Consider the following 27731-nt stretch of genomic DNA (forward strand, 5'->3'; position numbering starts at 1 on the left):
GTGATGCTAGAAGCCGAGTCCCGTCATATTCACACTCTGTGCGAGTGTGTTCCCACCTCCCTCCCTCCCGTCCGGTCCCAACTCGGGCCAGGAGTGTAAAGCCCCCAGCGCAGCGCCCGTCCCGAGGTGGCACACCTGGATTCTGCAGGTGGCATGCGAAACAGGTGTCGCTCGCTGCGAGCGCTGATTGGCTGTGCACGCCGCGGTGAACTACTTGAAGGTCCACCCGTCCCGCAGCCTGCAGTGTCTCCGCCGAGTGCGCTGGGGCGCAGAGCCGTCCCCTCTCCTCTACCTGCGGCTTCTCCCTTTCCCGTTCCTTTCAGGAGGCGACCCACTCTGGTGCGCGGCGGGGCCCCGGGGGCAGAAAACGAGCCTCCGCCTGGAGCCAGCTGGGGAGGCGTCCCGCGGGAAAATGAGCGGCAGCAGCGCCAGGTCCAGCCACCTGTCCCAGCCGGTGGTGAAGAGCGTGTTGGTGTATCGCAACGGGGACCCGTTCTTCGCGGGGCGCCGCGTGGTCATCCATGAGAAGAAGGTGTCTAGCTTCGACGTCTTCCTGAAGGAGGTGACCGGCGGCGTTCAGGCGCCCTTCGGGGCGGTCAGGAACATCTACACCCCGCGGACCGGCCACCGCATCCGGAAGCTGGACCAGATCGAGAGCGGGGGCAACTACGTGGCGGGGGGCCAGGAGGCCTTCAAGAAACTCAAGTGAGTGGTCTTGCCCTCTACCTCCGCTTGCTGTGCTCCAGGGTGGGTGGGTGAAATGAAAGACCCCTGCGCGGGGCGCCCTGTCCACTTCTCTTAGGGTCGAGCGGCTGTGACTTGGCCATGTGGTGGTGGGGAGAAGGTTGAAACTGGGACTGAAGAGGAATTTCACTTGGGTAGCCCTAGATACAGACTTAAGATTTGTGTATAAGCAACAATAAATTTAATTTTAAAAAGTGTCTTTGCACGGTTTAGTGACCAAATAATACTTCCGCATTTTGTTTGGCTTTTCCCCCCTTTCTTCTATTTTTGCCTTTTACTTTTGAGTCCATATTTTTAGTTTCAGTAAAGATTTCTTAAAAGTTGCTTACAAGTATTGGACACTAAATTATCACTAGAAGAGAAACCCGCTCTGCATCCCCCCACCCACATTGTTTAAATTCTTTCAACTTTCATTCCAAGTAGAATGGACCAAACTCCACTTCTGTGACCCTCCTCCACCACCTGCCAGCTCAGGTCATAACTATGACGCTAGGGAAAGGTTAGTGCTGCCTCCAGCACCTCGGTTAGACTTACAAGGACAGGGGTCAATTTCCCAGTTCCTGGCAGGCAGCCAGGTTATAGTAGATGTTCCATGAATTAGCAAATTGTGCTTAGGTCTTTGCAGGGAACCAAGATGAAGGAGACAAGACTCCTTGTCTAGGGGTTTGCAGTCTAGCAGGAGAGATGACATGCACATGATAATTTTAATGCAAACGACAAAAGAAATAAAGTGCAACTAGAAGAACAAAATTATGTTGGGGTTGAGAGTTGGTGGGGGTGGGCATTGTGGGACAGGTGGATTTTATAGTCTGTTTCTTTACAACTTTTCTGAGATATATTTTGTATAGCTTAAAACCTACCCATTTCACTGATTTTCAGTGTATTCACCCATTTCACTGATTTTTCAGCATATCCACAGAGTTGTGCAACCCTTACTGCAAAGTAATTTTAGAACATTTCTATCAATCTCCTAAAGAAGCCTTTGCCTTCCAATTTCCCAATCCTGATAACTACCAATCTACTTCCCATCTCCATGGACTGGTCTATTCTGCACCTTTCACATAAATGGAATGATACAATATATGGTCTTTTGTGTCTTACTTATTTTTTTTTTTACCATGAGCTTCCAAGGTTCATTCATGTTGTAGAATTTATTAATATGTCATTATTTTTATTTTTGAATAACATTCCATGTTGCACATGTAGCATTTGCTTGCTCATTAAGCAGTTGATGAATATTTGGGTTGTTTCGATTTTTGGCTACTATGGATAATGCTTCTATGAACATTTGTTTATGAGATTTTATTTCTCTTGAGTGTATATGTAGGAGTGAAATTGCTGGTTCATATGCTAATTCTACAGTCCATGATTTTAAAATTGAACCTTTAAATTAAAGTTCCTCTTGGGCTCCAGGATAGCAACCAATCAATAAATAGAAATGTTTATTATAAATCTATTTTTCAATTTTGTTTTTAACTGTATAGAAAACCGTTTCCAAATATCACTAACATTCTGTAATATCATCCTTCCCTACCTAAGTTTGTTCAAGCTGAGTTATAGGTGTTCTGCTTTCTGTTACACCAGACATTCTTTGTGTGGAAGGTGAGGGATACACTTGGATTTATTTTTCCCTTCTGTGAAACCTCCCTTAAGTATGCTTTCTCTAACTTTGTAGAAAAGGGCTAATAGAAGTGCATAAAAGAAATCTGGAGCTTTCAACAGGTGACTTGAGACTTTTCTGTTCTTTAGCTGTGTCCTCAGGCAAGTCCCTGGGCCTAGTAGTCAGCTTCCTAATTCAGAACAGGAACACAACCTTTCCTGCCTTACCGGGTTGTTGTGAAAGTGAATGCTGTGGATGAGCATGTGTTTGGTAAATACCCAAGTGTTATATAGATGTATGGCATCTCTTCATATAAAGTAATTTATGTAAAGTAATTTCATGGAAATAGAAATCTGGCTCAGAATCTAGGAACAGCTGAAAATTATAGACTTATTTTAGTAATTCACATTCTCTTATGTTGATTTGGCACTACCAACTCACAAGAAAAAATGACAGAGTTCCAGACCACATAGAAATTGCACTTCCAATCATTTTAAATGGGCATGTAAGGGATTTGCTGGCTATTTTTTCTTTCAATTCACACAAAACAACTGGGTTTGTTAATAGGGACCGGGGTTAGTTTTCCATGGTGACAGTTGACTAGTTTATCTGTGTCAAAGATACAGTATTTGTGTTATAATGATAGATGTCAAGAAGATCCAAATGCTGAATCTGTTTGAAGCTTAGCACTATAAGTTTGTGTAACAACTGAAGCAACTAGCAGAGCAAAAGACAGTTCAAAATGTATTGAGGGTGATGTGTGGGCTTTCACTCAGATCCAAAATGATGCTGGGGAAGACAGCAAAATATTTTTCAAATGGAAATGACCACATTACTGCTGGATTTTTTTACTTCAGTTTTTCTAATAGTTCTGAAACCATATCTAAACCTCTGGTAGTTATTAAGCCTTTATTTTACAGCAGAGGATTCTAGAGATGGTTTTCCCCCAAATTGTCCCCATAATCTGGAAATCATGGACTTCACTTTCTGGAGTTGAGTCCACCACATTAGTCTTGTGGATTTGAGGCCACTTTCCTGCACATGGTAGAGCATTTTGCTGTTATCCTAGAAATAGGTCCGTGCATGTTCACAGAAGGCTCATTTTATTGCTAAGATGGGGGAAGTGTTCATATTGTCTTATGAAACTAATGTTTAATACAGAAACATGACAATTTACAGAGGTATCAGTTAGGTAAAGTATATTGTCAAAAAAAGCAAACAACAGCATAACAGCAGTCACGATAAAACATTTCTATAGCCAAAGTTAATTCTAATAGAACTCCTTTTTTTTTTTTTTTGGTAATTTGGCAACTACAGTAGTTGAAATAGTGTCTGTCTCTACATCTGTGGCTCTGAGATAAATGCTAGATTTATGCTTTTTATATTAAAATGTTTATTTGCACCATATATATATCACAGTTTAGGAACCATTTAAAACTGATGCCAGGTCATAGCAATGGATGTATAGCTTAACCTCAAAAAAATGCAAAGTTTTCAGGTTGTGCTTACTCAATAGCTAATGAATGATCATGGGTTAATACTTGTGGCAAACAGTAATGAATTGATAGGAGTCTCTAGAGGTTAACTGGTCCACCCTTCTGGTTCCAAGCTGCCTGCTTGAAACCCTCCCACATGACCAGGCATTTCTGGATCATGAAGTGCTTTCACTGGGAAAATGGTTTTTCCACCTTACCCAGCTGTTACTTTAATATACACAGTCAGTACTTCCTTTGACCTAAAGTTCATGATTAATGGAACTGCTAAGAAGCTTTACACATAAGCCATTCTTTATTAAATTATATTAGAACTAGAAATACAGTACATATAGTGAGCAGCTATTAAGGGGGTAATATTCCCTAATGGAATATTTGAACTTGAAGTTCTAGGTAGATAAGTGTTGGCTCTGGTGGTGTTGCTGAAAGCAATTCTTACTGATCTAACACCTATTGATTTTTGCCTTAGGCCTATGCATTCCTTATAACTTACTTTACTTTTTAATAATGCTTGAAATTTACATAACTGACTTAAAACCTATAAAAGCAACCCTTACTGTTTGTTTTTTTCCCCCCAGTTACTTGGACATAGGAGAAATCAAGAAAAGACCAATGGAAGTTGTTAATACAGAGGTAATACAAATTCTATTTTGTAAGTTCAAATAAATAATAGTACAATTTTGGGGGGTTTGTTTTTTAGGATGTGTCTCAGAGATTCGGATGACATTATAATTATAAAAGATAAGTTCTCAAATGTATTTAAATGGGACATTATCTGTTTTAAGGAAAAGAAAATTCTTTAGGATGCTGTCAGAATTTACGACACTGACAGGCATCCTAGTCATGGGATTAGATGGAACTAGTCTGTCATTTTCCTAGGCATGTGCGTTCTGGTGGAAATCCATAGACACTTTTCCCGTCAAATGTGGGAGGATTCTGAGCTTGCTCCTGACGTGCAGTGTTTGAAACCGGCAGGACCCCTCTGACTGCCCCTGAGGCTGACAGAGGGGACACATGGATACCCTATGCTGGCTTTGCTATGGTATCAGAACACAGGACGTCTGCCCTTTCCCTTGTCTTGAAGTTCACTAGAGTTTGGCTGGGAAAAGCTTGCATGAAGATTCAAAAAGATATTCAAACCACCACATTCCACAGAGCTTCTGAAACCTTCTGGAATTTTCCCTGGTTCGGCAGGATGTATTCCTCCATTTGTGGATGAAAAATAGTTTAGAAACAGTTGAGGGCGAATAGCTGTGAGTGTGTCGGGACAGGGGAGGCTGTAGGCAGACTCAGCCTGGACTCTGTCCAGCAGCCCGGTCTGTGGTCACTCTCCCCACTGGGCCCCAAAGAAACAAGTGTTACTGCTGTGAGGGACTCTGCCAGCCAAGACACAGCGTGGCTTATCTAGAGAGACCCTCACCCCCTCTACTCCCCCTGCCCCACACAGCTAGAGAACAGGCCCATGGAAGAAATTCTGAGTATGCAGTACGTGAAGGACAGGGGCTTAAATCCACCATTCAGATGTTTTGGGGAAAGAGGTGCTATTCTCCAGCCTTGTGGAAAATAATAGTTTGGTTTGTTGTTTTGACTTTTCAAAGTGTATCAAATCAATTATTCGTGAAAATGATAAACTTTATAGCTTAACATAGGCACAGGTTTTCCAGGTTGTGCTTATATTACAGCTAAAGAATGACTACCAGTTAGTACCTGCAGCAAGCATAAATGAAGGACAGATAAGTGAGTTAGTCTCAGGTTTGGTGCTGTCGGGAGGCCGTCTGTGGCTGCAGGCCACGGCCACGGGCTGGAGTTTTGCAGTACGGCTGGAGATGGTGGACTCCTAGCCATGAGCTGGTGTGTTCACTCTGGTCTCCCGTCTCTGACTAAGACACTGGGCCTGGTGCAGCAGGGGTGCAACCCATTTGTTGGAAATACTTTTTAAAATTTCAGCTTTAATAACAGAAACATTGGCAAGGACTCTAGTTAATTTGATTTGCTAATTGTTCTTCTACCTTGAAGACAATAATTGTTTCTCTTTACGCTGGGCCTATGCTTGAACCCCATACATGGCTCTGATTTGTGATTGCACCCCTCATGTGGGAAAAGCACACCCTTTATCCCCACATGAAAGCCTGTGTCTCTTCCCTGCTGTTCCTTACTAGTGAGGCCCTCCTCCTCCTTTCCCCTTCCACACTGCTATAGCCTTTATTTCTTCTTAGTCCTTCCCCAGGAAGCTTTGCAGTAGGCATTAAGAGATAGAAGGGATTTGGGAATGCACAGGAGAGGGGAAGAGGTGCTGAGAAGCTGCAGTCCATGCTCCTCAGCCCCAGCCACCCAAGCCGAGGGTCCCCATGAGTCTCCTCCTTTCCTTCCAGACTAGACAGGCAGCGTGTTTGCTTCCCTCCACTCTCATTCCCCATCTTGATTGTCAGCAGAAGACCCTCCTCCCCAAAGTCCATACTATGGTCTTCACCCTGAGGCCTGCTCCGAGCAGGACCAGACTCTACTTTCCTTGCCAGGAAGGGAGGTTTTGTTTCCAGCTTCCAATAAGGGAACTCTGAAAGCCCTTTTTCCATCGGAATATCACTTCAACTATGGGTTCTCTAGTAATCCTGCCTTGTCTGCAATTTCACTTTCTGTGGTTTCAGTTGCCCAAGGTCAATGTTGTTTCAAAATGTTAAATTGAAAATTTCAGAAATAAACAATAAGTTTTAAATTGTGGGTTATGCTGAGAGGCATGATGAAATTCTGCTCATCTCACTTGGGACATGAATCATCCCTTTGTCCAGTATATCCAAGCTGTATATATTACCTGTTGGTTAATCATTGGAATCTGTCTCAGTTATCAGATGGATTCTGTCAATATTGCCATGCTGTATACAAGTGATCCTTGTTTTACTTAATAATGCCTCCAAGCCCAGTAGTAGTGATTCTGGCAATTAGGATATACCAAAGAGAAGTCACAGAGTGCTTTATGTAAAGTAAAAGACTGAAAGCCACATAACTTTTATTATAGTACATTATTATAACGGTTCCATTTTTCTTTGTTGTTGCTACTCTCTTACAGTGCTTAATTTATAAACTAAATTTCATCATAGATTTGTATGTATAAGAAAAAAATAGTATAAATAGGATTTGGTACTATCTAAGGTTTTAGGAATCCATGGGTTTTTTTTTTTTTAACATATCCTCTGCAGATAAGGGGGATAGCTATGTGCTATTTTGGGTGGAGAACAAGAGAAAAAGGATTTGTAGGTGCCCTGAGGACTTACCTATTGTGTGATTCTTACCATGAGGAAGTACCTCTCTCTTTTCTATAAGTGATTTACAATCAAACTTTTGGAATCCAACAAGTTTATAAGTTAGAAGACTATTGTTATGGTTTGGATATGAGGTATACCCCAAAGCTCCTGTGTTAATTCAGGAGTGTTCAGAGGTGAAATGATTAGATTATGAAAGCTGTACCTAATCAGTGGATCAGTCCATTTGGTGGATTAATAATGTCAGTGAACTAACTGGGTGGTAAACTTAGGTAGGTGGGGAATGACTACAGGAGGTGGTCCCTGGGGGTGTGCCCTTGGGATTATGCCCAGCTCCGTCTCTCTCTACTTTCAGCTCCCTCCACCTTGCCCCTCTGCCATGGTGCTCTGCCTCACCTCAGGCCTAGAGCAAGGGAGCGGACTGACATGGAGTGAGCTTCTGAAACCATGAGCCAAAATAAGCTTTTCCTCCTCTAAGCTGATCTTGTCAAGTATTTTGGTCACAACTATTTATGCTAAAGACTTTAAGAACAGACTTGTGGACACTGGCCTTTCACAAGAGTTACAGATTCTGTTTTCTTGATCTAAGTGAGGATTTCCTTCCAGCAGTAGGGTTTACTGAGAAAAGACTGCACAGCTTAAGTACTGTTCACCACTGATATTCTTTGGAACATGACAGCTCCTAAGGGGAGGGAATCAGAGCATTAATGTTGAAGTTGATCAGAACTTGAACCAGAATTGGGCGGTTTAGTTGTTTCAAGGGGAAGTTTCAGTGCAGTAGTCACATAATAAATATTTAGGCAAAGATGTGTCTTTATGAAGGATGAGCAAAGCTCCTTAGTCACATAAGTGGGGGCTTTTCCCTCAAATTGGAGGTTATTTCATGCAGTTTGAGTTTTCTGTGATGGACCTGCATAATAAAAGCTCCCCCTCCAGTCTACCTAGTCCAGTTCCCCCAGCTGCTTTAAGCATGTTCATTTGAATGATTCCCAGCACATTTTGCTATGGAAAGTCTTTGCATTTCTACAGGGTGATGCAGAACATGTGGCTTGGAGCTGGAGCCTTCTGGCTGGGAAGTGCCCATGTGCGCTGGGGGCCAGCCCTCCTCACCTCTCCCAGAGACCCCCACCCATGTCCATGGCACATTCTGGTTGCTGGTTAGTTAGTAACTTAGGGGGGTTTCTGCTTTCTGACTGCAGGTCCAGGTAGCCAGGACGCACTTGTCATCTGGACATTCATATCATTGCTCTTCTCTTCCATGAGTTGACTTTGAAGAGACCCGGTAAGGACAGCCAGTCTTCCTCCTCTTCCTTTGTGACCCTGTCATGGGACAGAGCAAAGCAGAGCTGGACCTCTTCCACTAACCCAAAGGAAGCACATGGAGTTACTTCCGGCAACCCAGAACTGACCTCTGCTGCCCTGAAGTGCCCCTCAGAGTTGGCCAGTGAGTGTCTAGGAGGCACCCTCCCTCCCCTTTCTCCACGTCAGCCTATGGTTTCTCTGAGTGGTGCCCCTTGCTGCACTACTGTAACTGTAGTCTGAACAACAGCTGGGGTTGTCCATCTCTTAGGATCAGGATCAGTAGGCTTGCTTAGACTTTGGAATTTCCAACATTCCTCCCAAGATTCCATGAATTCCTGCAGAATTTAACACCTCACACTCATCTCTTCTGAGCATCTGCTTCCAAAGTGTTGTTGAGTTTGTGGGCTGCCTTGTTCAGTACCCCATCAACCAGAGATAAAATCCTTTCCCTGACGCCACATGCAATACCCACCCATGAAGTTTGTGTGCGGTGGAATTTGCCAGTGGTTTGTAGATGCAGAGTGGATTTTGCAGGTCATAGAGAAGTGCCAACAACTCAGACCTTAGCATTGGACTTCCCTTCTTAAAAACCACTGTGGTGTGCTGAGGTTGTGGCTCAGCGGTAGAGTGCTCGCCTAGCACGTGTGATGCCCTGGGTTCGATCCTCAGCACCACATTAAAATAAAGATATTTAAAAAAACCCACTGTGGCCCGTAAGCCCATTCAGGCTCCAGGGTTGGCGCTGCTTCCCCTCCCCCTCCCACGTCCCCACTGATGTCTAACACGGGATCAGTTTACAGCTTCATTTCTTCCCTTGAATCTTGCCAATCCACTTTCTTATGGTCAGCAGTAGAGATCATTTCTCCCCCTCCCCACTTTCCTATTATAAACACCAAGGGTCTGTTTGGGTTTCCCCTCCTGTGTCTGCTCTTCCTTCTGTGCTGGCTGAGCTGCCAAGGGGGACAGGTGAGAGGTCCAGCCAGAAGAGAGCACAGGGCAGGTTCCCCTCGTCAGAGTGACCTACCCCGTGAACAGCTCTGCCTTCTGTGCTTTGGAAAAGTGTGGCTTTAAAATGAAACCCACCATTAAACTCTGAAGCCAGACCCCACGGGAAGTCCACCTGGGAGTGGAAGCCCCTTGTGGGGTGGGCTTCTCCCCAGATCCCCTGGACACACAGTCTCAGGTCTCATTCATGGACCACTTGGATGAACTTTATTCCTTTTTAGCGGGATGGAAAATTTCTGGAGTACCATGGAGAGGAGGAGAGAAGGGAAGAGTGTTTGAACCTGCCAAACTTCTCTCTGTGGGCAAGTGTGTGGAATTTGAGTTGTACTTGAGGTCACGCTCAGATAAATGCCCTTCGGGTTTTGCTATCGTTATTAAAACTTCACCTTGTGGCTTAATCATTAGTTGTGATCTCTAATGACGCCGACATGAAGTTTGCTATTGACAGTTCTTGGGCTGGGACGGGGATTCTACATCAAACAGAGTGAATCACTAACTTCCCTGCAGGAGAGCGTGGAACCCGGTGGTTTAACTTCCTGATTGTCAGTCAGCTTTGGATCCCCAGGGCCATGGGGACTCACAGAGGACCCACTGAAGAGTTAAGTTCCTGGATATTTCTATCCTTTTTTAAAATATTTATTTATTTTTTAGTTTTTTTCCGGCAGACACAACATCTTTGTATGTGGTGCTGAGGATCGAACCCGGGCCGCATGCATGCCAGGCGAGCGTGCTACCGCTTGAGCCACATCCTCAGCCCTTAGTTCTATCCTTAACATGAGGAAAGACTTATATCTCACTTCAGACTCAGGGCTACTAGTTACTGAAGAACCAGACACAATGGAACCCACTTTTGTAAACCCTTCCGAGGGTGATTGAAGCCTTGCTTTATGCCACCTCCTGCCACCTCTGCCACACAGCATTGTCCCCAACCCTGAGCTGCACCTTTGTATACATGTGCCTTGGATGTGTGTGGCCATCAGAAAACAGGAGACAGGAGAACCAAGGTTGGTGAGCCCCCGAGGAAGGCTCAAGGAGGGAGTGACGTGGTGACTCCTTGCCGAGGCTCTATCCAGAGATTTTTGCTTAGGAATAACTGATGGTGTTTCATTTTCTTCTACACTTTCGCGTTTTACCTTTCCCTCTCTATTGAGCTGTGTATGTATGTTTGGGTTAGAGTGAGGGAGTCCTTATGCCAACATGGAAGATGTTAGTCTAATGAAAGACATCCACTAATAACTCTGAGCAGCTATGATCACAAGCTTATAACCCTGATCACTATGGTCAAAACTAATAAGCTGACCACCCATGATCAACATCTGAAAGGTCGGTGATTTTAGAGTGGCCATTAACATTTGTTGCAACTATCCTTCATCTTCTATTTGGCATTTAAATATGATTTTGGTTACTCTCTGTGAAATTGATAGGTATGCATTTTAGAGCATGTATTATTTTTATTTATAGTACAAGCTCTTGTAAGCAAGAAGATAAATTTAATAAACACTTAAAAATAATTATAAAACCTTAAAGAAAAATCTAATTAAATAGTTAAATTACTAATTAAATGCATATATTTAAAAACACCACTTATTTGTCTTCCTGTGTTTAATGTCTTTTAGGTTCATACATATTATTAAAAGTTACAGAATTTTCTTTCTCTCTCTCTTTTTTTTTTAATGGTACTGGGGATGGAACCCAGGACCTCAAGCATGTTAGGCAAGTGCTCCACCACTGAGCTACACTCCCACCTAGAATCTCCTTTTTCAGTGACTGAACAGCATGAACTCACTTGTATGTGGATTTGGAAAAGCTGAAATAATAGAAGAAATAGAGAGTAGAATGGTCGTTACAGGGGAATGGGGGTGGTGTGGGTGGGAAATGGGAGGAAACTGGTTACAGAGACAAAGTCTCAGACAAGAGGGATAAGTCCTGGAGATCTATTGCATAACATGCTGACTTTAATTAATAACAATGATTGTATATTTGAACATTGGTGAGAAAATAAAATTTAAAGAGCACAAAATATAAGCTAGTGAGGTGATGAGTATGTTAATTTGTTGATGCTATTGTTCTACAATTCACACATACATCAAAGCATCACATTGTACCCAATAAATATATGATATTACTTGACCTTACAAATAAATAAGATGCCACCTAATTAAATGTCAAACTGTTTTCGGTGTAACATTTCATTTGAGTTCCCACTCAAAGGCAGTTCTTTGGCAACTTCAATAGCAACACTTACTAACCAGAAAAGAGTGTATTGTTCTTATACTGCACAGGACTGGGAAATTCAGAAGAGGAAAGTTGAGAAATATGTTTTAATATTATAATTTAAGATTATAAGCTCTGTAAAGCTGTACCTTTCAGTTGATGGCAATTTAAATACCTGAGCACATGCTAGAATCTCAGTATTTAGATTTGCATGTTAGGATAACTGTTAGATTTGAGCTTATTGAGCCTTCTGGGAAAAGTCAGAGGAACGATTCTTGACAGAGGTATGATTATTTCTGTATGGTAGAAAGAGCAGGAAAATGTGACTAAATAAAGAGCAACATGCAGCCCTGGGAGACCAGTAAACTGTGCTCAAACTCATTGAATGCTACTGGTGTATAATTTCACATTTTCTCAGGAATGTGCATCAGAAGGCTGCTGAATGCCAGACAGTGGCTGGATGTTAGCCGAAGGGATGTCAAAAGACATTTACTATGTGCCAATCAGAATTACATCAAGAAAACTGTTGTAAGAGGACTCTGGAAAGAGATTTTGCTAAGCTGCATGGGAAAGAATAAGAAAATTAGAAACTAATACCAGGTATTTTTAACTGCAGGGAGTAAAATGATTTCTTTAGGCTCAATTAATAAGGGGCTTCAATACTTAACAAGACTATGTGCATTGATTTTTTGCCATCATAGCTGGGTATAGAAGGGGAAAAGAAAATTGTGGTATAGAGCAAAGGTTGAAGAATTTAGGTCACATGGAAAGAAAAAAAATGTTTTTAAATTGGAGAGGACTATCCAATGTTTATTGAAAGAAAGTATAGTATTCCCTTTTATCTAGTTTTTTAAATGAAAGAGGAAGAAATATTTCCAAATTATTTTTTATTTTATTTATTTATATTTACGTGGTGCTGAGGACCGAACCCAGTGCCTCACACATGCTAGGCAAGTGCTCTACCACTGAGACACAGCCCCAGCCCAGATCTATTTTTGATAAGTACATTCTTCCCCTTTGCACATTTCGGTTGTAGGCCAAGATTCTGGAGATGAATTGTTTCAAGTTTCAAAATGTTCTATGACCTAAGGTTTCATGGGTGAGGTTGTCACCGGGACCTTCTGGTAGACCCAGGGGGTTTGGTCCTTCATGGAGAGACAGTGGGAGGTAGGAAACTTCTGGAGGGAACGGCAACCATCCTGTCAGTAGCTCCTGCAGTGATTCCTCAGGGTTCAGAGTTCTTTCATGCATACGAATGTGTGATGCTGTGATTTTTCTGGCACTTCTTGTCAGAGTCTTTAAAAAAGTAACAAAATCTAAAGCAACGTCATGACTGTGCGATCTTATATGTAGAGGTGAAGGTAGCTTCTCACCCCACATTGACACAGCAGCCACCCAAAGACATGTTTTAGTATTCTCCCCCACAAATTGTGTGCTGGGGGGTGGGCAGCAAACAAACCTGAAGAGCAGTGAGCTCAAGGAACAAGGGAAGCAAGACTCAGAAATAATCATATGAAGTGGTCAGTGATGGTCCATTTATTACTTTTTAAATCAGGATATAGAAACTTGTCATGTTAGATGGCTCAAATTTCATTTCTCCTTACTTTAAAAGAAATTCTCTGTGTGTAAACCTAAGCGTCCGACTTGCTGGGGAGCGCTTTTGGATCATGGGTAATCACGGGAGCAATGAGTCCTTGGGCTTCCTTGAAGGGGCGACCTGGGGACAGCACCACACTTATGAGGCTGAGGCCTTGGGCCTCGATGCCTGGAGCCTCTGAGGTCTACCTGATCCCTGGCCCCAGATTGTGCTGCCAACAGCAGCTGGACTCTCATGGTGGTGCTGGTTACAGCTTGTGAGACGGTGTTCATGTGATGTAGCTCAGGTCTGTCGCCACGGTGGGAAAATGACTAAACAGACTCATGTCTACAAAGCAGCAGGCTAATAGTGTCTCCTCCACGCCCACGGCAAATCAGTGAACCCAACACAGAGCAGTGAGGGCGACTATTTATTTGCATTTAGTTGATTTCAGCAAGAAGTGTGCAGGTGGTGTGCCTTGGTGTCTGGCTTGGCCAACAGGGAACATTCTTACACATCAGTGAAAGACTCCTTTATAAGCAGCCAGCCAGATCCTGCTCTGATGTTGTCCCGTGGTTACATAGTTTGGATGGTTGGTTTGTTGAAATAAGATTGATTTTAGCCCACCTGTGAGCTGGAGGCAGAACTCTAAGTGGTGAGTGGTTGTGGGGAAGAGACAACCAAACCGACGTGGTGTATTTGCAGTGTCTAATGTTTAACCTGGGACTTTTCTCTCTAGGAAATTTGAAACAGCAACCTATGTGGTTTGGTGTTTCTCTCCCTCCACTTTTAAGAGCAAATATTTTTGAATTTCAAAGATTTATGAACCTTCCTGCCTGCCTTTGCCAATTCCGATTATACAACGTTATAAAAGCGGGACACCAAGTTTTAGAAAATTTTATGGAACAGGTGATCTGACATGACCCAAGTTTCTTTTTGAAGATTACATTCTAAATAATAAAATTGCACATTCACAGTCTTTTCCTGGAAGTGAGCTGATAACCCAACTTCCATAAACATTTTATTAACTAGTATGGGATCTTTCACAGATGGTTTTTAAACATTGGATCTAGAAAACTAATTTGAAATCTCAACTAAGAGGAACGAATGTGTTTGTGTGTGTGTGTGTGTGTGTAAGTATATAATTATATATCCTTTAAAACTATGTGTGTATGTATTCCTCAACAGGGTTACTACCTAGCACACCCATCATTCAGCTGAAAACATCCCAAGTGGAGATGCACTAACTGCCCCAGGGAAACCCTAGGGCAGCTCAGCCCTGGAGCACTGTGGAGTTTCAGCTATTCCCTGGGCTATTGCCTGGCTGGTGGGGGCTGCAGCTCCCTACCCCAGCCCAGCAGTGTCAGAGAATTTTGTGCCAGCACATCACTGGTTTGGTAAAGATCAAACTTTGAAATTTGAGGTGTGATTTCTATTGCACCTGTCTTGCTTTCACATCAAGGTAAAGTCTGAAAGCTCTAAGTTGAATCATACAAACTGGGGACCATCTGTATATATATTTATTATACAAAAGCCTTTTTAGTATGGCTTTTGCAAATATAAAAGTAGTTTTTCATGAATACTCAATTGGCTGATATTTAATTTAGTCAAAAAGTAAATTAAAATAGGATTAACAGGCTTTCTCTCCCTCTTCTGTATTTATCAGATTGCTATTCCCTGTATTATTTGTATTTTAATTATTTTTTAAATAATATTGGTTAACTGTCTTTCATCATTTATTAGTCTATCTAAACCTGCCTATGTGTGTATATAAATAATGCAGTATAGACAGTGTGATTTGTCTTTTGGGAATTTTCAGCATTTTTACTTACTGATTAATTAATTTATTTCAAAACTATTTTTCTCTCTTTCTCCCCCAATTTACCTGTTCAGGTACTCATTTTTAACTCTCTGTTTAGGAATTCTCCTTGCATTCTCTATCTCATGGTATCAAGTTAGTGGAGCTGTGTGCATCAAATTGGTGCCCACCACTTGCAAGTGGGCTCCTTCATAAAAAGATCATTTTGGTGAGTGATCAACAGCAACATGAGTTTGGTTCATGTTTCCTGACACCATGTAATTGCTCCAAGTATTTAGTCAGAATTCCAAAACCAAGACAGAACTCTCTTGGTGATCCCCTGGGTTATCCTGCAGGATTGTGAAGACAGCTTCCTAGTGTGTGGGGAAGGAGAGTCTGCAGGTGAATTGCTCTAACTCTCTGCTATTACTTAAAGCCTCCTTTAAGTGAGAGTGTTTGGAACTCTAAGAAATGACTCTAATCACAAAATTATGGCTCTTACCTTTGGGCAATAATAATTAACATCAGATTCTTTCAACAAAAAGGTGATGTGCCGGGCATCATGCAGGTGGGTTAGTAGTGAGGAAGGCAGATGACATCATGCAGGTGGGTTAGTAGTGAGGAGGGCAGATGACATCATGCTGGTGGGTTAGTAGTGAGGAAGGCAGATGACATCATGCTGGTGGGTTAGTAGTGAGGAGGGCAGATGACATCATGCTGGTGGTTAGTAGTGAGGAGGGCACATGGGCATCATGCAGGTGGGTTAGTAGTGAGGAAGGCAGATGACATCATGCAGGTGGGTTAGTAGTGAGGAGGACAGATGACATGCTGGTGGGTTAGTAGTGAGGAGGGCAGATGACATCATGCTGGTGGTTAGTAGTGAGGAAGGCAGATGACATCATGCTGGTGGGTTAGTAGTGAGGAAGGCAGATGACATCATGCTGGTGGGTTAGTAGTGAGGAAGGCAGATGACATCATGCAGGTGGGTTAGTAGTGAGGAAGGCAGATGGGCATAATGCTGGTGGGTTAGTAGTGAGGAAGGCAGATGGGCATCATGCTGGTGGGTTAGTAGTGAGGAAGGCAGATGACATCATGCAGGTGGGTTAGTAGTGAGGAAGGCACATGGGCATCATGCAGGTGGGTTAGTAGTGAGGAAGGCAGATGACATCATGAAGGTGGGTTAGTAGTGAGGAAGGCACATGGGCATCATGCAGGTGGGTTAGTAGTGAGGAAGGCAGATGACATCATGCTGGTGGGTTAGTAGTGAGGAAGGCACATGGGCATCATGCTGGTGGGTTATTAGTGAGGAAGGCAGATGACATCATGCTGGTGGGTTAGTAGTGAGGAAGGCACATGGGCATCATGCTGGTGGGTTAGTAGTGAGGAGGGCAGATGACATCATGCAGGTGGGTTAGTAGTGAGGAAGGCACATGGGCATCATGCAGGTGGGTTAGTAGTGAGGAAGGCAGATGACATCATGAAGGTGGGTTAGTAGTGAGGAAGGCACATGGGCATCATGCAGGTGGGTTAGTAGTGAGGAAGGCAGATGACATCATGCTGGTGGGTTAGTAGTGAGGAAGGCAGATGACATCATGCTGGTGGGTTAGTAGTGAGGAAGGCACATGGGCATCATGCTCGTGGGTTAGTAGTGAGGAGGGCAGATGGGCATCATGCAGGTGGGTTAGTAGTGAGGAAGGCACATGGGCATCATGCTGGTGGGTTAGTAGTGAGGAAGGCAGATGGACATCATGCAGGTGGGTTAGTAGTGAGGAAGGAAGATGGGCATCATGCTGGTGGGTTAGTAGTGAGGAAGGCAGATGGGCATCATGGTGGTGGGTTAGTAGTGAGGAAGGCAGATGACATCATGCTGGTGGGTTAGTAGTGAGGAAGGCACATGGGCATCATGCTGGTGGGTTAGTAGTGAGGAAGGCAGATGACATCATGCTGGTGGGTTAGTAGTGAGGAAGGCACATGGGCATCATGCTGGTGGGTTAGTAGTGAGGAGGGCAGATGACATCATGCAGGTGGGTTAGTAGTGAGGAAGGCAGATGACATCATGCTGGTGGGTTAGTAGTGAGGAAGGCAGATGTACATCATGCAGGTGGGTTAGTAGTGAGGAAGGCAGATGGGCATCATGCTCGTGGGTTAGTAGTGAGGAGGGCAGATGGGCATCATGCAGGTGGGTTAGTAGTGAGGAAGGCAGATGACATCATGCTGGTGGGTTAGTAGTGAGGAAGGCAGATGACATCATGCTGGTGGGTTAGTAGTGAGGAAGGCACATGGGCATCATGCTGGTGGGTTAGTAGTGAGGAAGGCAGATGACATCATGCTGGTGGGTTAGTAGTGAGGAAGGCAGATGACATCATGCTGGTGGGTTAGTAGTGAGGAAGGCACATGGGCATCATGCTGGTGGGTTAGTAGTGAGGAGGGCAGATGACATCATGCAGGTGGGTTAGTAGTGAGGAAGACACATGGGCATCATGCTGGTGGGTTAGTAGTGAGGAGGGCAGATGGGCATCATGCAGGTGGGTTAGTAGTGAGGAAGGCAGATGACATCATGCTGGTGGGTTAGTAGTGAGGAAGGCAGATGACATCATGCAGGTGGGTTAGTAGTGAGGAGGGCACATGGGCATCATGCAGGTGGGTTAGTAGTGAGGAAGGCAGATGGGCATCATGCAGGTGGGTTAGTAGTGAGGAAGGCAGATGGGCATCATGCTGGAGGGTTAGTAGTGAGGAGGGCAGATGACATCATGCTGGTGGGTTAGTAGTGAGGAAGGCAGATGGACATCATTCTGGTGGGTTAGTAGTGAGGAGGGCAGATGGATATCATGCAGGTGGGTTAGTAGTGAGGAAGGCAGATGACATCATGCAGGTGGGTTAGTAGTGAGGAGGGCACATGGGCATCATGCAGGTGGGTTAGTAGTGAGGAAGGCAGATGGGCATCATGCAGGTGGGTTAGTAGTGAGGAAGGCAGATGACATCATGCTGGAGGGTTAGTAGTGAGGAGGGCAGATGACATCATGCTGGAGGGTTAGTAGTGAGGAAGGCAGATGACATCATGCAGGTGGGTTAGTAGTGAGGATTACAGATGGGCATCATGCTGGAGGGTTAGTAGTGAGGAAGGCAGATGACATCATGCTGGTGGGTTAGTAGTGAGGAAGGCAGATGACATCATGCTGGTGGGTTAGTAGTGAGGAAGGCAGATGGACATCATGCTCGTGGGTTAGTAGTGAGGAAGGCAGATGGGCATCATGGTGGTGGGTTAGTAGTGAGGAAGGCAGATGGGCATCATGCTGGTGGGTTAGTAGTGAGGAAGGCAGATGGGCATCATGGTGGTGGGTTAGTAGTGAGGAGGGCAGATGACATCATGCTGGTGGGTTAGTAGTGAGGAAGGCAGATGACATCATGCTGGTGGGTTAGTAGTGAGGAAGGCAGATGACATCATGCAGGTGGGTTAGTAGTGAGGAAGGCAGATGACATCATGCTGGTGGGTTAGTAGTGAGGAGGGCAGATGGACATCATGCAGGTGGGTTAGTAGTGAGGAAGGCAGATGACATCATGCTGGTGGGTTAGTAGTGAGGAGGGCAGATGGACATCATGCAGGTGGGTTAGTAGTGAGGAAGGCAGATGACATCATGCTGGTGGGTTAGTAGTGAGGAAGGCACATGGGCATCATGCTGGTGGGTTAGTAGTGAGGAAGGCAGATGACATCATGCTGGTGGGTTAGTAGTGAGGAAGGCACATGGGCATCATGCTGGTGGGTTAGTAGTGAGGAAGGCAGATGGGCATCATGCAGGTGGGTTAGTAGTGAGGAAGGCACATGGGCATCATGCTGGTGGGTTAGTAGTGAGGAAGGCAGATGACATCATGCAGGTGGGTTAGTAGTGAGGAGGGCACATGGGCATCATGCTGGTGGGTTAGTAGTGAGGAAGGCAGATGACATCATGCAGGTGGGTTAGTAGTGAGGAGGGCACATGGGCATCATGCTGGTGGGTTAGTAGTGAGGAAGGCAGATGACATCATGCAGGTGGGTTAGTAGTGAGGAGGGCAGATGACATCATGCTGGTGGTTAGTAGTGAGGAAGGCAGATGGCATCATGCTGGTGGGTTAGTAGTGAGGAAGGCAGATGACATCATGCAGGTGGGTTAGTAGTGAGGAAGGCAGATGGGCATCATGCAGGTGGGTTAGTAGTGAGGAAGGCAGATGGGCATCATGCAGGTGGGTTAGTAGTGAGGAAGGCAGATGACATCATGCTGGTGGGTTAGTAGTGAGGAAGGCACATGGGCATCATGCTGGTGGGTTAGTAGTGAGGAAGGCAGATGACATCATGCTGGTGGGTTAGTAGTGAGGAAGGCACATGGGCATCATGCTGGTGGGTTAGTAGTGAGGAAGGCAGATGACATCATGCTGGTGGGTTAGTAGTGAGGAAGGCACATGGGCATCATGCTGGTGGGTTAGTAGTGAGGAAGGCAGATGACATCATGCTGGTGGGTTAGTAGTGAGGAAGGCAGATGACATCATGCTGGTGGGTTAGTAGTGAGGAAGGCAGATGACATCATGCAGGTGGGTTAGTAGTGAGGAGGGCACATGGGCATCATGCTGGTGGGTTAGTAGTGAGGAAGGCAGATGACATCATGCAGGTGGGTTAGTAGTGAGGAGGGCACATGGGCATCATGCTGGTGGGTTAGTAGTGAGGAAGGCAGATGACATCATGCAGGTGGGTTAGTAGTGAGGAGGGCAGATGACATCATGCTGGTGGTTAGTAGTGAGGAAGGCAGATGGCATCATGCTGGTGGGTTAGTAGTGAGGAAGGCAGATGACATCATGCAGGTGGGTTAGTAGTGAGGAAGGCAGATGGGCATCATGCAGGTGGGTTAGTAGTGAGGAAGGCAGATGGGCATCATGCAGGTGGGTTAGTAGTGAGGAAGGCAGATGGGCATCATGCTGGAGGGTTAGTAGTGAGGAGGGCAGATGACATCATGCTGGTGGGTTAGTAGTGAGGAAGGCAGATGGGCATCATGCTGGTGGGTTAGTAGTGAGGAAGGCAGATGGGCATCATGCTGGTGGGTTAGTAGTGAGGAAGGCAGATGGGCATCATGCTGGTGGGTTAGTAGTGAGGAAGGCAGATGGCATCATGCAGGTGGGTTAGTAGTGAGGAGGACAGATGGGCATCATGCTGGTGGGTTAGTAGTGAGGAAGGCAGATGGGCATCATGGTGGTGGGTTAGTAGTGAGGAAGGCAGATGGGCATCATTCTGGAGGGTTAGTAGTGAGGAAGGCAGATGACATCATGCTGGTGGGTTAGTAGTGAGGAAGGCAGATGGCATCATGCAGGTGGGTTAGTAGTGAGGAGGGCAGATGACATCATGCTGGTGGGTTAGTAGTGAGGAAGGCAGATGGCATCATGCAGGAGGGTTAGTAGTGAGGAAGGCAGATGGCATCATGCAGGTGGGTTAGTAGTGAGGAAGGCAGATGACATCATGCAGGAGGGTTAGTAGTGAGGAAGGCAGATGGGCATCATGCTGGTGGGTTAGTAGTGAGGAGGGCAGATGACATCATGCTGGTGGGTTAGTAGTGAGGAAGGCAGATGGCATCATGCAGGTGGGTTAGTAGTGAGGAGGGCAGATGACATCATGCTGGTGGGTTAGTAGTGAGGAAGGCAGATGGCATCATGCAGGTGGGTTAGTAGTGAGGAAGGCAGATGGGCATCATGCAGGTGGGTTAGTAGTGAGGAAGGCAGATGGGCATCATGGTGGTGGGTTAGTAGTGAGAAAGGCAGATGGCATCATGCAGGTGGGTTAGTAGTGAGGAGGACAGATGGGCATCATGCTGGTGGGTTAGTAGTGAGGAAGGCAGATGGGCATCATGCTGGTGGGTTAGTAGTGAGGAAGGCACATGGGCATCATGCAGGTGGGTTAGTAGTGAGGAAGGCAGATGGACATCATGCAGGTGGGTTAGTAGTGAGGAAGGCAGATGACATCATGCTGGTGGTTAGTAGTGAGGAAGGCAGATGGGCATCATGCTGGAGGGTTAGTAGTGAGGAAGGCGGATGACATCATGCAGGTGGGTTAGTAGTGAGGAAGGCAGATGACATCATGCTGGTGGGTTAGTAGTGAGGAAGGCAGATGACATCATGCTGGTGGGTTAGTAGTGAGGAAGGCAGATGGACATCATGCTCGTGGGTTAGTAGTGAGGAAGGCAGATGGGCATCATGCTGGTGGGTTAGTAGTGAGGAAGGCAGATGGGCATCATGCTGGTGGGTTAGTAGTGAGGAAGGCAGATGGGCATCATGCTGGTGGGTTAGTAGTGAGGAAGGCAGATGGGCATCATGCTGGTGGGTTAGTAGTGAGGAAGGTAGATGGGCATCATGCTGGTGGGTTAGTAGTGAGGAAGGCAGATGGACATCATGCAGGTGGGTTAGTAGTGAGGAAGGCAGATGACATCATGCAGGTGGGTTAGTAGTGAGGAAGGCAGATGACATCATGCTGGAGGGATAGTAGTGAGGAGGGCAGATGACATCATGCTGGTGGGTTAGTAGTGAGGAAGGCAGATGACATCATGCAGGTGGGTTAGTAGTGAGGAAGGCAGATGACATCATGCTGGAGGGTTAGTAGTGAGGAGGGCAGATGACATCATGCTGGAGGGTTAGTAGTGAGGAGGGCAGATGGACATCATGCAGGTGGGTTAGTAGTGAGGAAGGCAGATGACATCATGCAGGTGGGTTAGTAGTGAGGAAGGCAGATGACATCATGCTGGAGGGTTAGTAGTGAGGAGGGCAGATGACATCATGCTGGTGGGTTAGTAGTGAGGAGGGCAGATGGACATCATGCTGGTGGGTTAGTAGTGAGGAGGGCAGATGGCATCATGCAGGTGGGTTAGTAGTGAGGAAGGCAGATGGGCATCATGCTGGTGGGTTAGTAGTGAGGAGGGCAGATGGGCATCATGCTGGTGGGTTAGTAGTGAGGAAGGCAGATGGGCATCATGCTGGTGGGTTAGTAGTGAGGAAGGCAGATGGGCATCATGCTGGTGGGTTAGTAGTGAGGAAGGCAGATGGACATCATGCTGGTGGGTTAGTAGTGAGGAGGGCAGATGGCATCATGCTGGTGGGTTAGTAGTGAGGAAGGCAGATGGGCATCATGCTGGTGGGTTAGTAGTGAGGAAGGCACATGGGCATCATGCTGGTGGGTTAGTAGTGAGGAAGGCAGATGACATCATGCTGGTGGGTTAGTAGAGAGGAAGGCAGATGGGCATCATGCTGGTGGGTTAGTAGTGAGGAAGGCAGATGGACATCATGCAGGTGGGTTAGTAGTGAGGAAGGCAGATGACATCATGCTGGTGGGTTAGTAGTGAGGAAGGCAGATGACATCATGCTGGTGGTTAGTAGTGAGGAAGGCAGATGGCATCTTGCTGGTGGGTTAGTAGTGAGGAAGGCAGATGGGCATCATGCAGGTGGGTTAGTAGTGTGGAAGGCAGATGGACATTATGCAGGTGGGTTAGTAGTGAGAAAGGCAGATGACATCATGCTGGTGGGTTAGTAGTGAGGAAGGCAGATGACATCATGCTGGTGGTTAGTAGTGAGGAAGGCAGATGGCATCATGCTGGTGGTTAGTAGTGAGGAAGGCACATGGGCAACATGATGGTGGGTTAGTAGTGAGGAAGGCAGATGGACATCATGCTGGAGGGTTAGTAGTGAGGAGGGCAGATGGGCATCATGCAGGTGGGTTAGTAGTGAGGAAGGCAGATGGGCATCATGCAGGTGGGTTAGTAGTGAGGAAGGCAGATGACATCATGCTGGTGGGTTAGTAGTGAGGAAGGCAGATGACATCATGCAGGTGGGTTAGTAGTGAGGAAGGCAGATGACATCATGCAGGTGGGTTAGTAGTGAGGAAGGCAGATGACATCATGCTGGTGGGTTAGTAGTGAGGAAGGCAGATGGGCATCATGATGGTGGGTTAGTAGTGAGGAAGGCAGATGACATCATGCTGGAGGGTTAGTAGTGAGGAAGGCAGATGACATCATGCAGGTGGGTTAGTAGTTAGGAAGGCAGATGACATCATGCTGGTGGGTTAGTAGTGAGGAAGGCAGATGACATCATGCTGGTGGGTTAGTAGTGAGGAAGGCACATGGGCAACATGATGGTGGGTTAGTAGTGAGGAAGGCAGATGACATCATGCAGGTGGGTTAGTAGTGAGGAGGGCACATGGGCATCATGCAGGTGGGTTAGTAGTGAGGAAGGCAGATGGGCATCATGCAGGTGGGTTAGTAGTGAGGAAGGCAGATGGGCATCATGCAGGTGGGTTAGTAGTGAGGAAGGCAGATGGGCATCATGCTGGAGGGTTAGTAGTGAGGAGGGCAGATGACATCATGCTGGTTAGTTAGTAGTGAGGAAGGCAGATGGCATCATGCTGGTGGGTTAGTAGTGAGGAAGGCAGATGGACATCTCGCAGGTGGGATAGTAGTGAGGAAGGCAGATGGGCATCATGGTGGTGGGTTAGTAGTGAGGAAGGCAGATGGGCATCATGCTGGTGGGTTAGTAGTGAGGAAGGCAGATGACATCATGCTGGTGGGTTAGTAGTGAGGAAGGCAGATGGGCATCATGCTGGTGGGTTAGTAGTGAGGAAGGCAGATGGGCATCATGCTGGTGGGTTAGTAGTGAGGAGGGCAGATGACATCATGCTGGTGGGTTAGTAGTGAGGAAGGCAGATGGCATCATGCTGGTGGGTTAGTAGTGAGGAAGGCAGATGGACATCATGCAGGTGGGTTAGTAGTGAGGAAGGCAGATGGCATCATGCTGGTGGGTTAGTAGTGAGGAAGGCACATGGGCATCATGCAGGTGGGTTAGTAGTGAGGAAGGCAGATGACATCATGCTGGTGGGTTAGTAGTGAGGAAGGCAGATGACATCATGCTGGTGGTTAGTAGTGAGGAAGGCAGATGGCATCATGCTGGTGGGTTAGTAGTGAGGAAGGCAGATGGACATCATGCAGGTGGGTTAGTAGTGAGGAAGGCAGATGGGCATCATGCAGGTGGGTTAGTAGTGAGGAAGGCAGATGACATCATGCTGGTGGGTTAGTAGTGAGGAAGGCAGATGACATCATGCTGGTGGTTAGTAGTGAGGAAGGCAGATGGCATCATGCTGGTGGGTTAGTAGTGAGGAAGGCAGATGGACATCATGCAGGTGGGTTAGTAGTGAGGAAGGCAGATGACATCATGCTGGTGGTTAGTAGTGAGGAAGGCAGATGGCATCATGCTGGTGGGTTAGTAGTGAGGAAGGCAGATGACATCATGCTGGTGGGTTAGTAGTGAGGAAGGCACATGGGCAACATGATGGTGGGTTAGTAGTGAGGAAGGCAGATGGGCATCATGCTGGTGGGTTAGTAGTGAGGAAGGCAGATGACATCATGCAGGTGGGTTAGTAGTGAGGAAGGCAGATGACATCATGCTGGTGGGTTAGTAGTGAGGAAGGCACATGGGCATCATGCTGGTGGGTTAGTAGTGAGGAAGGCAGATGACATCATGCTGGTGGGTTAGTAGTGAGGAAGGCAGATGGGCATCATGCAGGTGGGTTAGTAGTGAGGAAGGCAGATGGACATCATGCAGGTGGGTTAGTAGTGCGGAAGGCAGATGGGCATCATGCAGGTGGGTTAGTAGTGAGGAAGGCACATGGGCATCATGCAGGTGGGTTAGTAGTGAGGAAGGCAGATGACATCATGCTGGTGGTTAGTAGTGAGGAAGGCAGATGGGCATCATGCTGGTGGGTTAGTAGTGAGGAAGGCAGATGGGCATCATGGTGGTGGGTTAGTAGTGAGGAAGGCAGATGGGCATCATTCTGGAGGGTTAGTAGTGAGGAAGGCAGATGACATCATGCTGGTGGGTTAGTAGTGAGGAAGGCAGATGGCATCATGCAGGTGGGTTAGTAGTGAGGAGGGCAGATGACATCATGCTGGTGGGTTAGTAGTGAGGAAGGCAGATGGCATCATGCAGGAGGGTTAGTAGTGAGGAAGGCAGATGGCATCATGCAGGTGGGTTAGTAGTGAGGAAGGCAGATGACATCATGCAGGAGGGTTAGTAGTGAGGAAGGCAGATGGGCATCATGCTGGTGGGTTAGTAGTGAGGAGGGCAGATGACATCATGCTGGTGGGTTAGTAGTGAGGAAGGCAGATGGCATCATGCAGGTGGGTTAGTAGTGAGGAGGGCAGATGACATCATGCTGGTGGGTTAGTAGTGAGGAAGGCAGATGGCATCATGCAGGTGGGTTAGTAGTGAGGAAGGCAGATGGGCATCATGCAGGTGGGTTAGTAGTGAGGAAGGCAGATGGGCATCATGGTGGTGGGTTAGTAGTGAGAAAGGCAGATGGCATCATGCAGGTGGGTTAGTAGTGAGGAGGACAGATGGGCATCATGCTGGTGGGTTAGTAGTGAGGAAGGCAGATGGGCATCATGCTGGTGGGTTAGTAGTGAGGAAGGCACATGGGCATCATGCAGGTGGGTTAGTAGTGAGGAAGGCAGATGGACATCATGCAGGTGGGTTAGTAGTGAGGAAGGCAGATGACATCATGCTGGTGGTTAGTAGTGAGGAAGGCAGATGGGCATCATGCTGGAGGGTTAGTAGTGAGGAAGGCGGATGACATCATGCAGGTGGGTTAGTAGTGAGGAAGGCAGATGACATCATGCTGGTGGGTTAGTAGTGAGGAAGGCAGATGACATCATGCTGGTGGGTTAGTAGTGAGGAAGGCAGATGGACATCATGCTCGTGGGTTAGTAGTGAGGAAGGCAGATGGGCATCATGCTGGTGGGTTAGTAGTGAGGAAGGCAGATGGGCATCATGCTGGTGGGTTAGTAGTGAGGAAGGCAGATGGGCATCATGCTGGTGGGTTAGTAGTGAGGAAGGCAGATGGGCATCATGCTGGTGGGTTAGTAGTGAGGAAGGTAGATGGGCATCATGCTGGTGGGTTAGTAGTGAGGAAGGCAGATGGACATCATGCAGGTGGGTTAGTAGTGAGGAAGGCAGATGACATCATGCAGGTGGGTTAGTAGTGAGGAAGGCAGATGACATCATGCTGGAGGGATAGTAGTGAGGAGGGCAGATGACATCATGCTGGTGGGTTAGTAGTGAGGAAGGCAGATGACATCATGCAGGTGGGTTAGTAGTGAGGAAGGCAGATGACATCATGCTGGAGGGTTAGTAGTGAGGAGGGCAGATGACATCATGCTGGAGGGTTAGTAGTGAGGAGGGCAGATGGACATCATGCAGGTGGGTTAGTAGTGAGGAAGGCAGATGACATCATGCAGGTGGGTTAGTAGTGAGGAAGGCAGATGACATCATGCTGGAGGGTTAGTAGTGAGGAGGGCAGATGACATCATGCTGGTGGGTTAGTAGTGAGGAGGGCAGATGGACATCATGCTGGTGGGTTAGTAGTGAGGAGGGCAGATGGCATCATGCAGGTGGGTTTGTAGTGAGGAAGGCAGATGGGCATCATGCTGGTGGGTTAGTAGTGAGGAGGGCAGATGGGCATCATGCTGGTGGGTTAGTAGTGAGGAAGGCAGATGGGCATCATGCTGGTGGGTTAGTAGTGAGGAAGGCAGATGGGCATCATGCTGGTGGGTTAGTAGTGAGGAAGGCAGATGGACATCATGCTGGTGGGTTAGTAGTGAGGAGGGCAGATGGCATCATGCTGGTGGGTTAGTAGTGAGGAAGGCAGATGGGCATCATGCTGGTGGGTTAGTAGTGAGGAAGGCACATGGGCAACATGATGGTGGGTTAGTAGTGAGGAAGGCAGATGACATCATGCAGGTGGGTTAGTAGTGAGGAAGGCAGATGGACATCATGCAGGTGGGTTAGTAGTGAGGAAGGCAGATGACATCATGCTGGTGGGTTAGTAGTGAGGAAGGCAGATGGGCATCATGCTGGTGGGTTAGTAGTGAGGAAGGCAGATGACATCATGCTGGTGGGTTAGTAGAGAGGAAGGCAGATGGGCATCATGCTGGTGGGTTAGTAGTGAGGAAGGCAGATGGACATCATGCAGGTGGGTTAGTAGTGAGGAAGGCAGATGACATCATGCTGGTGGGTTAGTAGTGAGGAAGGCAGATGACATCATGCTGGTGGTTAGTAGTGAGGAAGGCAGATGGCATCTTGCTGGTGGGTTAGTAGTGAGGAAGGCAGATGGGCATCATGCAGGTGGGTTAGTAGTGTGGAAGGCAGATGGACATTATGCAGGTGGGTTAGTAGTGAGAAAGGCAGATGACATCATGCTGGTGGGTTAGTAGTGAGGAAGGCAGATGACATCATGCTGGTGGTTAGTAGTGAGGAAGGCAGATGGCATCATGCTGGTGGTTAGTAGTGAGGAAGGCACATGGGCAACATGATGGTGGGTTAGTAGTGAGGAAGGCAGATGGACATCATGCTGGAGGGTTAGTAGTGAGGAGGGCAGATGGGCATCATGCAGGTGGGTTAGTAGTGAGGAAGGCAGATGGGCATCATGCAGGTGGGTTAGTAGTGAGGAAGGCAGATGACATCATGCTGGTGGGTTAGTAGTGAGGAAGGCAGATGACATCATGCAGGTGGGTTAGTAGTGAGGAAGGCAGATGACATCATGCAGGTGGGTTAGTAGTGAGGAAGGCAGATGACATCATGCTGGTGGGTTAGTAGTGAGGAAGGCAGATGGGCATCATGATGGTGGGTTAGTAGTGAGGAAGGCAGATGACATCATGCTGGAGGGTTAGTAGTGAGGAAGGCAGATGACATC

At 46.7% G+C, this 27731-nt stretch overlaps 1 protein-coding gene across 1 annotated transcript in view; it reads left to right on the plus strand.

The window, feature by feature from the left end:
- Window positions 1-412: 412 nt before the first annotated feature.
- DCDC2 (doublecortin domain containing 2) overlaps window positions 413-27731 on the plus strand; it is a gene marked incomplete at both ends in the record, with an annotated part of 186804 nt that continues 159485 nt past the window's right edge. Inside the window, 2 exons of the mRNA XM_081295956.1 lie at window positions 413-705; window positions 4416-4470. Coding sequence (XP_081152082.1) covers window positions 413-705; window positions 4416-4470 — 348 coding nt within the window. The remainder of the gene's footprint in view (window positions 706-4415; window positions 4471-27731) is intronic.

Source organism: Spermophilus citellus (genome assembly GCF_964194105.1).
Source record: "Spermophilus citellus genome assembly, chromosome: 5".
NCBI classification, from domain to species: domain Eukaryota; kingdom Metazoa; phylum Chordata; class Mammalia; order Rodentia; family Sciuridae; genus Spermophilus; species Spermophilus citellus.